At 29.3% G+C, this 18540-nt stretch overlaps 1 protein-coding gene across 4 annotated transcripts in view; it reads left to right on the top strand.

Moving 5' to 3' along the window:
* Positions 1–2671: 2671 nt before the first annotated feature.
* Positions 2672–18540, top strand: part of LOC111630826 (O-phosphoseryl-tRNA(Sec) selenium transferase-like) — a 46563-nt gene continuing 30694 nt past the window's right edge. The window contains exons 1-6 of one of the 4 annotated variants that reach the window (XM_023374988.1): positions 2672–2704; positions 6310–6453; positions 8476–8653; positions 12038–12144; positions 12305–12366; positions 14144–14236. In XM_023374988.1, coding sequence (XP_023230756.1) covers positions 8527–8653; positions 12038–12144; positions 12305–12366; positions 14144–14236 — 389 coding nt within the window. In that variant the 5' untranslated portion in view covers positions 2672–2704; positions 6310–6453; positions 8476–8526. Of the gene's footprint in view, positions 2705–4169; positions 4441–4576; positions 6086–6309; positions 6454–8475; positions 8654–12037; positions 12145–12304; positions 12367–14143; positions 14237–18540 lie in introns of those variants that run through there. The other 3 variants (XM_023374987.1, XM_023374986.1, XM_023374985.1) reach the window with 3 other exon arrangements.

Below are 18540 nucleotides of genomic sequence, written 5' to 3'. Positions count from 1 at the left end.
TTTCAGAACATTTTCCTGAAAAAGTAAAAGGTTATATTCCGAAATAGCAGGTGAAGCTTTAGAAAACCCGGTAGAGGAATTTTACATGTTATTTTTTTAACACTCTAATTGATACTGTTATTGTACAAATAGAAGATAGATTTAAAAGTATACCAAATATTATTACTGATTTCAAATTAATCACTGATATGAAAACCTTAGAAAAACATGAATTAGAAAAATGTTCCATTATAACAAAGACGTAGATGAAAACCTAATCCAGGAAATTGGTTTGCTACGGGATTTGATTTTGAATGAAAGGGATAGGGATATAAATAACGCACAAGACATATGCAATACATACTAAATAATAATTATAATGAGTTATTTCTAAATGTATTAAAACTTTTCTTTGCGTTGCCAGTTACTATAGCAAGTGCTGAACGCTCTTTCGGCAAATTAAAATTAATAAAGAATTATCTTCGATCCAGCATGTGTGCAGAACGCTTAATGCATTTGCTATATTAAGCATCGNAAGGAAAACGATCGAATTATCGTATTTACTCGCATATAAGACGAGGTTTTTATTTATTTCTTACTGCTTCAAAAACCTACGTCATCCAATACGCGCGAGCGAAGAATTCTTTGCGTTTTTGCAATAATTTTTGTGAACCGTGTATAGTTCACGAGCAGGGTGCTATTTAGGTCAAGAGGAAAGTCGCTTTCAAAGAGATTGTCCGAAAATAGCTGGTCACTTAGCAATGATTATAAATATAGTTATTTCATGTTTGTTAGATTGATATATTTAATGAATATTTGCACATTTTGAATCATTAAAAATAAACTTTTTCCGGTCATGCGCATTATAATTTTTTGGTTTTGCTATGTGGGTTCAGGTGCATGGAAAAGAATTTTTCAAAAGCTGATAGCAAAGTCATTCGGGAAATACTGCATTTTAAATTTACTGGATGGATCGGAGGACGATGCCAACAAGTCGATCGCGATCGACAGGTCGATCACGAAGCCAATTTTGGTCGATCGCTCGCGGTGTCTTGAATTAATGTGTTACACTTGTAACCGAACGTAACGCGCAAACGCAAACCATCACGTCTTCCCTCAGATGCGGTTTTGTCGGTCCATGTGATATTCATTTGCGTACAGTTGTAAAAGGGAAATAAGAAATGTAGACAAAGGATCGTAAAATCAAAAAAAAAGGTGGGAAGAGGGACAGAGGGAGTAGTCGGGACACGGTAGAAAGAGGAGGGGTGAAGTGGTGGTCCCCGAAAGTTGAATTTCAATTTTTATTCTGTTTACAATGTACCTTTTCTTCATGTTTTAAATTAAATTGGGGCTTTTCTTACCTATCTAAACATAGTATGCATTTCACACCACCCCCTCGTCACTTAGACTAACCCTACGACAACAAGTCGATCGCGACACATTTTTAAGATAAAAAGTAGATCTTCTGTACATAAAAGTTGGCCACCCCTGATATAGAATACAACAAATACAGTAATAAAATCAAACAAAACCTAAAATATCTAAAAGCATGAAATACGATAATAATGAATATACAGTCGAGTCCACTTAATTAACAGAGCATCGGTAGGGAACAGTTCGCTTAAAAGAACTGAGGATTTTTCCTCGACCTGGAGAAAATTTAGTGGCCTTTAGTAGTTCCTATTCTTATAAATTAATGTTGTTTTTATTAACAAAAATAAAATTGTTGAACGACTTTCCTTTAAGAAGGTACTGTAGCCTACTTATTAGTTTTTATACCCTACATCCCATCAGAGAGCATTCAGAAATTTTAAAGTAAGCAGGTTTATATCTTTTCAATAAGCCACATATTGTATTTCTGGAAAGAAATGAAGGTAATGTGACCAGTAAATATACGATATTTACCGATTATTCGATAGAACAATAAAATTGATAATATAGGGGAAGGTGGTGCAAGATGGGAACGTCTGTTTTTTCGTGATTATTAACGCGCTTTCATCTAGCTGTTATTTGGGGAACTAAATGTCAATCTCAAAAGGGATCACGGGAGGAGAGAACGTCCGAATCTTTCTCTTTGTTTATAAGTAAGACAGTGTTCCACGTTTCGGCAATACTTCATCTAATTTTATGCCCGCTACAAAGTTTCTACAAAGTAAGCATCGTTGCGAACTTTTACATTACCTTTTAGATGAAGATATTATGGTATTCGAAGTAACATTTAAGACCGAAATTGTTTAGTTTTGAAATAAAGTTGATCCGTGTTTGCAGTCGGTATGAAAAGTGCACGTTGGGGCAAGATGGGGTACCCCATCTTGCCCAAGGTCGGCCACGAATTCTGCCGTTTGCTAGAGGCACCGCAATATAATGCAGCGAACTAGTTTTAAATTCGTTGTTATTGATAATTCTATATCATTTTTTCGAATATATAAAATAATAATTTAAAAATGATCTTTTTATAGAAAATGAAATATTCCACTTTTAAATCATATCTAACTGTAATAAATTTATACAGTATATACTGTATTACTTTATTATTTATGTTTTTACGTTTTATTTTATTTGTGAAAACATTTTTTTAATTTAAATACTATCTTAACAAGAAATAAAATGTGAGATAACAATCGAAATAAAATTTTTTTTTCCACGAAAAAAATATCGTCTGCTTACAAAATAGCGAAACTGAGCGTGCGCGAAGTGACAGTATCGTCTGGTAAAGTAAATACGAGTAAGTTCAAACTTTTATATTTATTTATTTGGAAAATAATAATTAATGTAGCCGTTGTGATAAATGGGCGCAATGTTCTTGTGCCAATATTGAAGAAAACGACAGTTTAACCATTTTAATTTCTCCTTCTTGTATATAAATATTCCCATCTTATCCCACGGGTGCGGCAAGATGGTGCATTTACGTATTATTTTAAAATATTAAATTTTCTTGTTTTTAAAAACGTTTTTCAAAAATTAAATTTTGTGTTATATATTACCAAATGTTGTAGTTGCTGAGAATAAAATAATTATTGTTCTCATTAAAGTGGTTGCCATCTTATGACTTTTCAAACCTTAACGTCCTCATCCTGCCCCACCTTCCCATACAAGGCCGGATCCAGGGAATCTACATAGGCTTAAGTGGACTCGACTATATTGTATATTACATAAATAATAAAATTAATAATTTATAGAACGATTAAACAACTTTCATAATACTGTATTTATAGCCTTGGTGAACCTAAGAATAGAAACAAAGTTTGGCCTCCGATCCAATACATGATAATTTTCCTAATTTCCCCGAAATAATGTTGAAAGTTTCCCAGCTGTCGTTCACTAAATCATAGGATCTGTGATAAGATTCCAGAGTCCTCACTACAAATGAACACTAGTAGTTTGTTTTCAGAGTGACCATCTATATACATATATGTACACATTTTCCATGTGGCTATTTAATTAATCAAAAACGAGTGTAAATATATGCTCAAATGTTAAATTACACGTGAGGAAAATATATTATCCGTTTCGGTACTCCATGTCTTAAATAGCTTTCGGTTTTTTTTTTTTTTTTTTTTTTACTCTTTCCGCCCTGCGGGCACTAAGAGGGCTTCTTTTTGCAAGCCCATTATAGGTTCAGTCAGCCCATTAATGGGGCTGCCGGGTGGTGAGGGACGGGGCCCGACATATCCGAAACCCCCCAAAAAGTTCCTGGGGATTATTCGACCCGTTCGGATTCGAATCCGGATCCCCCAGAGCGGTAGGCTGCCATCTTGATCGCTCGGCCATCCGGCCGCAAAAAAAAAAAAAAAAAAAAAATAGCTTTCGGTTAATACGGGAGTCCTCAAAAACTATTTATTGATAGCAAAAGAGGATCAGTATATAGAAAAAAGTCTAGAACTAGTGCTACAGGCATTCATTATTGAGCACGTTGCATTCAGTCAAAATGAGTTTTATGCTTTTTTTTATTATTTTTGTCTTTTCCTCTCTGTAGACATTAAGCCGGCCTTTGGATAACGTTGCCGAACGTCACAAACCGTCTTTCTATAACAAATACAGTACTGTATAATAAAATATTTATTTTCTAGCGCCCTCTATATAAATCTCTCTGCAATTCTGTAACTAATATTAAACTACACTACAACGTCTAGAGAAATCTAGAAAAATTTTGGAAAAATAAAAAAATTAGAGCGAGATTAAAATTTCACTCGGCAATCTAAAATTGTCATTTTATTTTTGTTGTTCGAAAATTTGTAAGAGAGTAGCTGGCAACACTTATCGCGCTACACGTCTTAAAAAAAAGATTTGATAGGTCGAGCGGAGTATGATACAATGGAAATCTGATGACCTGTGAACTGTTTCGTTATAATATTTATTCCTCTTCGCGAAATGAATTATATACAAATTTTTATTTTATTACTTAGCATCGAATGCATATTTAGCACCATCTCTAAAAGCAGTCGAGACGAAAGAGCAAAGGTGTGTTGTATGAGAATCTCTGATTGGTCAAATAGATTCCCCCCCGCATAAATTTTAATATAGCTGCATGAATGTGTTGTTACATTTATTTTGTATTGTGTTGATTTGGTATATTTATATATAATTTCTTTTGTAGCCGTTCGTTCAAACTTATTAAGTAAAGTGTGAAATTGAAAACTTGGACGATGAACAGCAGCAGTTTGAATATTGCAAAAAATTTCCTCCCTTCTACTTACGTTGAACAAGCGGCGCAGTCGCTAACTGCAAGAGAAAATACCATTCGTATATTGTTAGAACACAAAAAGTGTCCGGAAGAAGGTTGGGACGAAGCCACCGTCGAACTGCTGTTGCACAACTTGGCATTGATGGATAGTAATAACTTTCCCGGTAATTGCGGCGTGGGAGAGAGGGAGGCCCGCGTCGCCTCCGAGATAGTGGCCAGGCGTCACTTCAGGATGGGACATGGCATCGGTAGGTCTGGAGACATCACCGAAATACAGCCCAAGGCTGCCGGATCCAGTCTGGTGAATAAGTTGGCCAATTCCTTTATGTTGGACGTCCTGAAGACGTACGGGGCGCCGTCGACCTCCTCGTGCTTTATTGTTCCCTTGGCCACCGGTATGAGTATTACCTTGTGCCTTCTTGCTCTTCGTTCGAAGAGACCGAAAGCTAGATATGTAATATGGCCAAGAATCGATCAGAAATCGTGTTTCAAGTGTATTTTGACTGCTGGGTTTGAACCGATAATTATAGAAAACAAACTAAATAACGACGAATTGCAGACCGACGTCGAGAAGATCGAGGAACGTTTGAGAGTGCTCGGTTCGGAAAGTGTGGCGTGTGTGCTGAGTACCACCAGTTGCTTTGCTCCTCGCACTCCCGATAACCTTGTGGATGTGGGAAGATTGTGCGCCAAATACGACGTACCTCACATCGTGAACAATGCGTATGGAGTTCAGTCGTCGAAATGTATGCATTTAATTCAGCAGGCTTTTACCGTCGGTAGAGTCGACGCTTACATACAGAGTACCGATAAGAATTTTATGGTGCCTGTCGGTGGATCCGTTATTGCCGGTTTTGACAAAAAATTTATTGGAGAAATTAGTAAAATGTATCCCGGAAGAGGTTCTGGCACACCTTCTTTAGATGTGTTTATTACATTTCTTCATCTTGGAATGAAAGGATATAAGAATTTACTTAAAGAAAGAAAAGAAATGTTCCTTTATTTAAAAGATGAAATATCTGTAATTGCTACTAAATATGGAGAAAGACTTCTCGAAACACCGCATAATCCTATTTCTATGGCCATATCTCTGAATGATGTAAAAGAGGATCGCTCCAGTTTATCCGAAATAGGGTCTATGCTTTTCACTAGATGCGTGTCTGGTGCTCGTGTTGTGACTACTTACGACACTAAAGAAATTAATAATTATAAGTTTATTGGCTGGGGATCTCATTCCGATAAATATCCGTATTCCTATCTTACAGTTGCTGCTGCCATCGGAATTACAAAACAAGACGTAGATACTTTTTTAAATAGATTGAATAAAGTTTTTGTCAAATTGCATCAAAGAAATGCAAAAAATGAAAATATAGATAATGAATGTGATGTTTAGAAACATTAAAAAATTTAATTCCAAATTAATAATTTGTTATAATATAGATTTTTTAGTTTGTAAAAATAAATTTGTAATTCATTGTTTTGTATTACATTAAATACTTAAATGTCAGCATTTATAAATTCATTAAAATTTAGTTAACACTGAATTTGTTTTTATTAATTCAAATTTTAATGTAGAAATTTTAAGTTACTAATATATTTTAACATGTATAGATAGATTTTAAGGTATGTGTTTCTTATATTTCCAGACTTCATCTAAAATTTCAAATTTTAATGATTTGATCTCAGAAAATCCCAAATATAAGGATATTATACAAGAACATGAATCTTTCAGTCTTGCACAAACAGGAATTCGTAACTTTAACAACATTGTTTTGGGTTATGTTACACCTGTAAGTAAATTTTCCCAAAATATTTGAGACAATCATTAACGTAATTTCATTTGAAATTCTTTATATATAATCATTTTCATGAAAATGACATATACTTGTATTAATTGAAAGGAAATAATTCCTTAAGATAAATATAGGATGACCCAAAAGTCAGTTAACTAAGATATAAAGAATGATTAAAATTAGTTTGAAAAAGTTGCATTGTTGCTGTTTGATTCATTACAATCATGAATAACAGCAAACAGCTGTTTCAAATTGATTCTAGTAGTATTTAAAAATATATACTGACTTTAGGGCCATATTGTGCAGTATACACATAATTAGATTTTTGTGCATATGTCATGTTATCAGTATAAATGTGGATTTAACATGATTTTGTTTTGATTTGGACAAATAACTAATACAGTATCCTGTATAATCTATTAAATAATTTTCAATATAAAAATTATAGATTATATTTACTGCAATATGAATGAAAGACAAATTCTATCCAATATTTGTTTTTGTATTTATTATTCTGATATAAAAATATTTCAGATATTGGATTATCTGATTAACAGATTGATGATAATATCATTTTGTTGTCGGAACTGTTTGATAATTTATATTTAGTAAGAATTCGACAACTGATTACAGATAAAATAGTCAAACTACTTGAGATATACATCTGTCATTCTAAATTTTGAAATTTTTTCCATAAAACAATACAGGCATACCTGGACTTACGTCGTTTTGAGTTACATCGTTCCCGATTATACATCGCTTGTTAAAAAAGTATATGGAAAAATAAAAATCAAGTTTAAGTCATTTTATTCGACTTTAAGTCATTTTATTCAAGTTTAAGTTTAAGTCATTTTATTCGACTTTACGTCTGTCCGCCACAAATATTGAAGTCGTAATATCACTAGAAAATCACTTTTAAAATCATATTAAAATATACACATTTACAAGTATGTACTGTATTTACAGTACATGCATTCGTAAATTTAGATTATTTTTTTGTACTATATTAAAAACTAAAATTTATTTGTTTGTAAGCTGAAAATAGATTTTTATTAACCATATATTATTAAAAATGCATTAATAAATAAAATACAGAACCGGGAATGGTAATTTACGGTTTAGCCTAGTGATAAGTAGATTCGGAGACAAGTAAATTCGACTTACGTCATTTTCCTGGAACCAATTACCGACGTAAGGCGAGGTATACCTGTACTTCTGTTTATAATATGTTTTAAGTTTAAGAAATTTTATAAACAAGATAGTAATATAAAACCTAAGAAACAAAAAGATTATAATGTATATTGAGAGAATAATATAGAATGGAAAAAATGCATTAAATTTATACAACACTAAAATAACTTCACAAGTTACAATTCATTGACTTTAAATAAAGATGACTTAATTTAAAACTTGTAAATCTTTTCCAAAACACCAAATTTCATTATAAAAAAATTGTAATTATTACTAAGCTTAATAAGACTTAAAAAATAATTTTTTAAAATTACCTTACTTTTGTTTTACATAACATTGTTGAATATTTTTAACCAAAATACAAAATAAAATTTAGTATTATAGATTCAATAGAAAAAATTAGAGAGTTTATGAAATGAATACCATTAATTATAGTTGTATTTAACTTTTTTTAATTTATTAAAATAAATGCTCTGATCTATTTTTCTAAGTTGGACATTTCAATCATTATTCTCTTGCATACTTAGTACCCAATTTGTAGACCTTGGCAAATACAAGAAGGCTTAAAACAGCTTTTGCATTCGTTAAGGTCCACAAACTAACAATTGAGACCTATGATAGACAAAAGTTCTTCACTACCATCATACTTAAAAACTATGAAAAATAAAATTGAAATTACAACTAAATACTGAAAATGATTGTATTAGCAAATATAGAGATCGTGTAAATTGTGAATTTAGTTTGTTCTTAGAATTCATTCATCCTTTACAATTTTCTAAATTTTAATTTATATTAAAATAATATAGAAATGTTTATTTTAATATTTAGTGGAACAATCATGGATATGACATAGCAAAAATATTTGGATCAAAATTTACCATGATATCACCAGTCTGGTTACAGTTAAAACCTAAATTATCCAACAGTTTTGCTATTGAAGGAAAACATGATATTGACAAAAAGTGGATAATTGATGTTAAAAGATCAAATAAAATAGTCTCAGTTGGTATGTATTAAAAATTTATAAGTATTTTTATATTATAAAACTTTAAAATAATAATTATTATTATAATTTTCAATATTTAAGATGGCAATCATATTTCTTTCCATTGATAACAATACACTTGTGTGTCATTTTATTTCATTACAGATAAGATTACTAAACTGTGAGATATAGAAAAATTATATTTTATCAGATTTTTACGCATTATTTCATTGAAGCCTGTTTTTTGATGTCTCTCTCTTCTCTTGCCACCCAGCCATCCCATTTTGGGCCAGGTTGAACCCATACTAGGCTTGCTAATAAAGGCCCTCTTAGTGCTGAGAGTGGAAAGAGGGATAAAAACAGCCTGTTTTATCAGATATTCATTATTCTATTAATTTAATTAATAAATTATCAATTACAAATAAATGCTTTGTCAGAATTATAAATAATAATTATTGTTAGTAATAAAAGTTACTGATAAATGAGCCACTCACTTGCCAAATCGATTAACTCCATAAAACAAAAAGTATAAAACTAGATAATATAAATTAGTTTTTAAAATTCCTTTTAAACTTTAAATAAACATTGAAGAGTGTATCTTTATGTATCGTTACATTAAAGCTAATATAATGATATATAAAATTAGTTTGCGAAAAATGTTAAAATAATAACAATTATATTAAGGATTTACAAATGGAGTTAATCGATTTGGCCTGTGAATGACTCAAACAATGATGATAAAGATGTAAAAGACAAGAAAAGATCTAAAAGTCAAGAAAAGATCTAAAAATCATATGCAACTTTTTAAAATTATTTTCATATTTATGGAAGTGAAACTGAATGTTTATGCAGTCAGTCTTATTTTTATGATTATTTATAGACGTGTTAAGCAATGTATGAATCAATCAAGTAAATGGCATCAACATATACTTAGAAATGTCAACTTAGAAATTTCTTAGAATCAAATGAATAAAACAAAACATAAATTACAATAATTATAATTGATGTTAAAATAAGAAATTACACAGGAAAACAATTAGTTACTTTGTACAGGGTCATCCTTAATTACAGGTACAGTTTTTGAGCCACTTTAGACAACCACACATATAATCTAACTCCATAAAATCAATAATGTTTCATTATTTTTTTGCTTGAACTGGACATTGGAAAATGTATAGAAGGAATTAAGAACACAGCACTCAGCAGTGAAGCCTACAATAGGTGGTGAAAATGAAGTTTGATAGGGCAAAAGTGACATTACCAGTTAATTAATGATGATAACATATGGGTGGTTGAAAAATTAAATATTTACAAAGAAAATTTAACTAAAGAAGTTATTAATATAAAGGATGTGGATATTTTTTCAACTGCCTGGAAATGGATGGTAAAAAAGAATAGAAAGTGGAGGAGTGAACAGAAGAGTATAGAAGATATTTTGAATTGAATGAATGTTGTTCTAGAATAAGATGATTTAAACAGTGGCAGATGGTTCTAAATAAAAAGATTGTTTTTGGATGATGAGGACTGAAGATGAGTGAAAAAACACCAAAAGCTCTTGATGTTTTGTTTTTTATAGACTCCAGTTCAAGCAGAAAGGTAATGAAAGATTTTTTTATAACAATATATACTTCAGATTTTTTTAAAATCTAAGAACAATAATTTTTTTTAATCATCTCTATAAACTAATTTAAATATATCATTATAAATAAAGTATATCGTAATTTATTCAATTTTATATAAATCAGCACATGAAACAATATTGTTAACATAAGCATGTGTTTTTCTATGTCATGAAAGTCATGAAAGTTGTTAGATCTCTTTAGGAAAGGCACTGAAAATAATTCTTTTTATCAATCTAATCTACTTATTGTTATCTGCTTACCTATCTTATTACTTCCTATATCTCTGTGTTTATAAATGTATCAACTGATGGTTTCTCTTTATCATTCCTAAATTTGTTTAAGCTTGTTCCAAATATTTACTCTGATCTCTTTCTTTTGACCTCTTAAGAATATTAGCTATTTTTAACTGTTTTTATACATCTATATCAACTAGTGTTGCAACGAATAGTATATTCGGCCTCAGGCCGAATACCGAATATTTGGCCAGGAGCGTGGCCGAATATTCGGCCAAACTATTCGGCTTGATTAACGCACGTACGAAAATTGGTGCGCAAACCGCATTATGGCAAGGATCCTGCTCTCTATTCGCCCCCTGTCACTATGCTTCGCCAATTGCGTTAATTCTTGGCAGTTGTAGCGGACAGCAAGAGTGTCATGGAAGTATGTGATAATGATGATATCAAATGTGGATAACAATGAAATGACCTACACGTGTAAATAACAGAAAAAGAACAGAGAAGGAACGCGAAGTGAAAATGTGAAAATAAATATGAAATTGAGTTGATAACATAATCGAACAAGTCGAGGCAGCTTATTGGCATGAAATTCGCGGCCGTCAATGCCAAATAATTGTTGTCATAGACTTCAGAAAGCTAAATGCTTGTAATGAAAGTCACTTAGCGTGCACAGGTGAAAGCCTGGGGCCGTTCGGGCTACCAAGCTGTCTCGAATCTATGAAATCATAACTGTGACTTATACCGACGTCCTATCTGTCTCTTTTCTCCGTTATCACCAGGCTGAGTCACGTATTGTAAAATGGGAACTCTACGACGGAAAAGTGACGAATCAAAAGTATCGTGAGCGCGTATTATGATGTATGCATAGGCATACGTGGATTAGAGCGATAGAGGAAAGAGAAAGAGAAGAGCAAAGACGAGCGCTTAAAAAGAAGGATAGGCTGGGTCAGACCCTCAGATATGCGAGGATTCTCCAACGATAGGTGTGTACGTGTGCTGATCTTTGTAATTATAAATTGTGAATACATGTGACTAATATTATTTTCTTTTTTATTTTGTGCATGTTACAAGTTATAAATAAATATAAACAAACAACACACCCAACAACATTAAATCTAAATACTAAAATGATTAATTTACTGTGTTTTTGTTGTTATTCCTGTTTTTAGGTATTCGGTATTTGGCCGAATAGTGATTAAATATTCGGTATTCGGCCGAATACCGAATAGTAACCGAATATTCGTTACATCGCTAATATCAACCCATTAATATAGTTTCTTTCTTTGAAAAATTTATCTTATTTCTTATAAAGTTTTTATCAGTAATAATATTAATTTTATATTTTTTTTAAACCAAATTAGTATTAAGAGCCAAACTAAAGCATATTTTTTAAGTATAACATAACCAAAAATTTTTCTATTTTAAAATGTTAAAAATAGAATAAACGGTTTTGCTTTTATAAATTTATACTGAGACATATTTATTATTATATTCTTTTATTATATTAAATCATAAAGAAAATAGATAATTATTTTATTTTTTTACAGTTCCTAGGCTTATGTTTGAAGAGTGGTCATATGATTCTGTAATGAATTTAATAGAAAATTCTAATTTTCTGAATGAAATATGTGTTGAGTTAATTGATTTAGCCAAAGTATGTATATAATTTATCACTATTTTATAATTATACTTATGCATTTCTCTTCTATCTAAAATGGAATAATTACATTAAAATATAAAACTAAGTTAACATGTAATAGCTTTAAGTATTGTTAAAAATATGTTAATCAAGTTGTTAAAAATTTATTTTATAGAAAAATAATTTTGATGGATATGTTCTAGAATTATGGAATATTCTAAGTGGAAAATTGAAAATGTAAGTAAAATTTACTGCTTAGGAATAATGTTTTCCTTAAATTTAAAGCATAATTTATTTGTTTTTATTGAAATAAAACAAAATATTATTTATTTTGAAATTTGTTGATTTTATTTATTTTTGTTTTGTATATTATAGTAATATTTCAAAACTTTTTGAAAAAAATAAATTATACACAGCATTATAAAATTACAAAAATATGATTTAATGTGTATTTTACACATAAAAAAAGTAACTTTGATCACTTAAATGATTTTAAGAGGTCTATGAACTGTATTTCAAAATATAGAACAATTTAAAAATTATGTACAAAAGGAATTTTTTTTGAAAAAACATTAACATAATTTGTTCTTTTGCATGACTTATACTAATCCTTGAATTTTACACTAATACTACGGAATAATTTGTATAAATGCATGTTATATTTTAATAACATATCAAAAAAGTTTTAAATCAAAATTTAAAAATATTTTGAAACATCTGTAATAATTTATAAACCTAACAAAACATGATCTTGCAATACATGGTCACAATATTAATTTTTCAATATTCAAATTCATGATACTAGTGAACAAATAAACTGAAATTTCTGAAGATTTTGTAAAAAGTAGGTCAGATCTCTGTATTTATGATGATAAATTGGCATTTCCAAATAACTGTTAGTGCATTATGATCATTTTTGAAAGCATGATCTAATAAAATTATGGATATGTTTTATAGAAGCTTAATCTGATTGTTATTTTAGCATATTTTGTGCTAATAATCAACATTATCTTTTACTTGTTCTGAAAAATTAGCAAAATTTTATTTTAATCAATCTCAAAATTTATTTCAATCAATTAAATCTCATTAAATAAGAGAAGTTTTATTATAACCAATACATACAGTATATTTTGGGTTACTTTTGGCATATTATTTGTTGCCATTTATTTATCATCATCCATTCTGAGATCCTCAGACATTATATGCAAAAACTTCTAGTGTGGTCCATTGGCTAGAAACTTTGATGAGAATTGTTCTGTCTCATAATTAATTGTTGTGAATAATATAAATTGTAATAAAGTTTAGTTCTGTATGAACTGTAATTTACTTTAATTTGTCTCAAGAACTATGGCTCTCTCTTCAGTGATTCATTTATCTCACAAAAATAAATCATTGAAAAACAAAGATATGATTAATTAATATATAGAACATAAAGCATATAGAGTTAAACATCATGTATCTTTTTTATAAGGTATATATTATGCTACATGTGGATTTTATTTAAACAGAAACTATGCCTTTGATTATTGTTTACATATTTATTTCCTTAATGCTAGTCTAGAACATTTCATTTATGTTATATTTAGAAAATGTGATTGAAATATCTGTAGAATTTTACAGTAATATTACAAAAGACGATTATGTTATTTTACTATAGGAAGTATCTGCTGTATTTAGATAAATACCTAAATTTTTTATACATTTTTAATAGCCAACATCTTATTGAATAATGAACAATGAAGACAGCTAATATTTGCAGTATATGAATGATAATGATTTAAAGTATTAAGTCATCTGTGATATTAATGTATGTCTGAATAATAAAATTGACTAATACATTCTTATTAAATCAAAAAATAAGAACTTTTGGCTTTTCATGAAAAAGTGTTTTCTTGTTCAACAATAACTTTAAAATGAATAGTAGATTGAAATTTATATTATGTATAGTAAGAAGAAATAAAATATATTAAATCTGAAACATTTTCATGCTTTTAATAAATTTATTTATTGACAGAAAGTTAATTAATGTTATACAGAATATTGCCAACAAATTCCAAGAAAATAAACTGCATGTGATACTTGTGATTCCTCCACCAATATATAGCAAGTAAGTATATATAATAAACTCTCTTCATTTACAATACAAAACAAATATAAAAGTTAATCTGAAATATTCTGAAATTATTTGTAAAATAGCATTTAATTTTACTCTATTTAGAATATAATATAGCACTGAAGAACTATTAAATTATAAATATTTAAAATGAATTATATTTAAGATAAACATTTTTAGTTAGTTATCACTTTTTACAATTTTTTTGTCCGAAAAAATAACACACACAATTTTTCATTCTTTTTTGGTATTGCATTCAAAAAATTGATTCATTTACTATACATAACATTATATTATTTTATACAACCAAAAGTTTATATATATATAGGGTTGTTCAGAAAGTAATTTCGTTTTTTTCCATGGAAAAAAAAACAATAATTTTATAATAAATAAATATTTTATTGAATTATATAATTGGTCAAATACCTGCTGTCATCGTTTCTGGTAGTAGCATGATTTTATATTCATAAAAGTTTTGATCATTGCTTACAAAAAACTGATCCAAGTGATTTTTGACATTGTCATTTCAAGTAAATGTTTTACAGTTAAAAAAAATTTTGTATAGACCGGAACAAGTAATAATCTGAGGGTGCTCAATCTGGCGAATATGATTGGTGTGATAGCACATCCCATCTAAGTTATAACAGTTTCTGACCAGTTACCAAACTTGTGTGAAATCTGACGTTATCGTGGTAAAACACTACACCTATTTTTTTTATCAATTCTGGCCACCTTTTCTGTTTGATGATATTACTCAATTTGTTTACTTGATTCAAATTTTTTTTACACTTTCGAATCAATTGTTAAATTGGTAAAAGCTCCAAAAAAAAAAAAAATTTCCTTAAACACCCACCAAAGAGAGCATCTCTCTTTAAAAACATGTGGAACCCATATGTCAAGTTTTGAAATGAAACCAGTTTGATTCAAGTAATCATAAACAGTTCAATTTAACAAATTTAATCTCTTAGTGAATTCACATGTTGTTATTCGGCAGTTTGCTTCAATCAGTACCTTTATTTTGTTTTCATTGGCTTCAACTGGCCATCCAGAATGTGGTGCATCTTCAATATTGAAATTGCCAGAACGAAATTTTGTAAACCAATTTTTGGCACTGTTGTTATGTCAACAGTTTTGGTACATCTCCATACACATCACACAATTTTTTTTCTCGCTTGAACAGCATTCTTACCTTTTCAGTAATAAAAGAGCAAAATATGCCGAAAATGCTGCTTTCGATCTTTCATATTTGATGGGACACAAAAAATAAACAATTGCACAAAATGAAACAAAATTTTTAACAAATAAGCCTTAAAATGCTAGCTGTCAAAATATATAATGATAATACGGTTTAGAATGAAAATGGCAGGAAAAATACGACTAATCCGTCTAGTGGTAAAAAGAATGAAATTACTTTCCGAACAACCCATTATAGTGTAATTTATAATTTTTTAAAGTCATGCAATTTATACATAACATACTTTTTATACTACTACTTATCAAGTTTATCCATCCCACTGAACTAAACATAATAAAGTGACACAAATTGCATAATTATGCTAACACACAGTAAAGGAGACCAACTTATAAATTTTATGTTTCAATATTTTGTTAACTTTTTTTATGTATCAAAATGAATTTGTGTTAGATTTTAGTAATTTCATAGTTAGTTTTAATCAATTTTTTCAATCTGCAGAATTCATTAAGATGCTCCAAATATTTTAGACATTTGTGTTCATTAGTTTTCAACAGGATGATTTTTCAGAGAATGACTACAATTGCAAAAGTCTGTAATATTATGCTTAACTTAATTACAAAATAAAATAAAATAAATGAAAACATAAACAGTTTTTTATTGTCTTTATATTATTAATTCTTAAATATTATAGGATAAATTTCATATAGAAATATTAATTAAAATTCTTGTTTTAAATATTTAGGAATAAATAGCAATCTATTTGAATTAAATATGAAAATGTAAAAAACTAAAAATGAATTTATAATTATTTAGTTATTATCTATATTGAAACCATTAGCTACAAAATATTAAAAATTGAAGACACAATCTCTTGAAACAGGAATCACCATTTATTTAATTTCAATGTTCCAGAATACATCATTAGTTACTTTTCACTGTCTTAGTTTAAGATGTCATATTTACAAATACCAAAGAAAATATGTTAATGGAATTGATTGGGCTGCATTTTGAAATTGTAGACCTATAAAATTCTTCTGGCTTCCATCTGTCTGTCCTTCCTTAATCTCAAGAACGAGAGTCAGATAGATGAAAGTCAAGACCAGAAATAGAAAGCTTAGGAGTCAGAGGCCCCAATTAATTATATACGAACTTCCAGTTTTGACTGTAAGTTACGTCATTTTAATTCAAAAATTTTCTCCAGAACAGGACTGGCATGACTTTCTTGTTAACAGGAATGATGTACAGGGCAAGACTACTAAAATCAAGGGCATTGTGCATTGAGATCTAAAAAATTGCAGCCTGACAATGTCACAATAAATAATTGATTGTTTTATTTGTGATTCCAAAATTAATAATATACACTTTTAATACACTGAAATCCTTAAAGCTAAAATTTTCCAATTAGCAGTCTGGTGGAGATCATCTATGATGTTCTTGCAATAATTATTTAAACAAGTTTTTCATATTCATTTTGATATTTAATGTCACATTTTTATTGTTAATTTATGGAATCATACAAATAAAATCAAATTTTAAAGTAAAGTCAATTTTTTATGCTATTAAACATGAAAATATATTAGCATTTTTGCAAATAATTTTTATCCAAATGCTTTAATTTTATTAGGTTCATCTCATAAAATTAGTTTCAAATTTTAAACTTAATATTTACAAATAAGTAGGTTTGGAAATATCAAACTTATTTTTAAAATTTTCAGTATATCCATTATTAAGTTCTTGGAAATATTTTATATTTTAAATAAACTTTAACAGCTGATTGCAGAGACAGAGTTTACATTAAATGATGTTTAACAGCCAAATGATGTCTAGACGTTGGCTGGATGAACTGTGGTTTAAAATGCATTGCAAAGACGATGATTGTCTGTTTCTGAATTCCATCTAAATGAACCTTGGCAAAACTTTGGCTCTTACTTTCTTTGCTGTTACTTCCGTGTTTTAGGAGTTGTTCAGCTAATTAGGTTATTCATTTGTGACATCAGAAAAACTCCCATGAGGTAGCCAGCTATATACTGAAAGCTTCCAGAACATAAAATCTTAAGGCCATCAACAACTGTTGTTCAGCAGCTAATGACAATCCTTTTCCATTTTGATAATTAATTTCGTTGCCAATACAGTTTTAAAATACAAACAAATCCATATTTATAAAATTTATATGAATTTGAAATTTGTCTTCGGAATAGATTTTTAAGAAATTATTCCAATATCGTATTACTCTCTCCATTTGTAATTGTTGAGATGAATAATTTTAAATATTTTATTATTATTACATTTTTTTTATTTCTATAAAAAGGTTTCGGTAATTATTAAAATTGTCTCATATGTTTAATGGAATGTTCTGACCAGAGTATTGACAATAACGACCCCAAAATGAATTAACGTTTTATAACTGATACGATACTTGAATTGTAAATAAATGCATCTGATTTAAATTAATTGTAGTTTTAGGTCATCACCTGTTTGAATATTGGAATTGGAACATTTATAACAAATTTAAAGTATTTCATTTTATTATTTTTGCTCCAAGCAATTAATTAATTAATAATTTTGTCGATTCATACCATTTATAACATTTATCAAAGGAACGATTCACATTTTTATTTAAATTTTTCCACGAACAAAACTACCACTCGAATTAAAGTGTCGTGTAAACCTGCTGTTGAGTGAATCTGAAAAATAGGTCAAATAACTGGTTTCTAATCTCTGTCTAAACTGTGGCAAGTGAGAAATGCCATCCCTGCAATGAAATTTATCTAAACCATAGTCTAGACCAGTGGTTCCCAATTAGTTTTTCCTGCGTACCACTTCAAAAAAGAGCTCAAACTCGCGTACCCCTTATAGCAGAAATTCATATTAATCCATACTAATATTATAAATTCGAAGGTATTGTTGTCTGTCTGTCACCTTTTCACATCTAAACCGCTGAACAGGTTTTAATAAAATTTGGCACAGAGATAGCTTACATGTTGGAGATGGACATAGGCTACATTTTACTGCGAGAAAATATCTTACTCCCACGAGAAAATTCGATATAATGCGGGCGAAGCTGTGGGTAGACAGCTAGTGATAAATAGAATAAGTTTTTTTT

This window comes from Centruroides sculpturatus, unplaced genomic scaffold, assembly GCF_000671375.1.
Source record: "Centruroides sculpturatus isolate CEXI.00-Female unplaced genomic scaffold, Cexi_2.0 scaffold6, whole genome shotgun sequence".
NCBI classification, from domain to species: Eukaryota; Metazoa; Arthropoda; class Arachnida; order Scorpiones; family Buthidae; genus Centruroides; species Centruroides sculpturatus.
The sequence above is the reverse complement of the archived record's forward strand: the minus strand, read 5'-3'. Positions and strand labels throughout refer to the sequence as shown.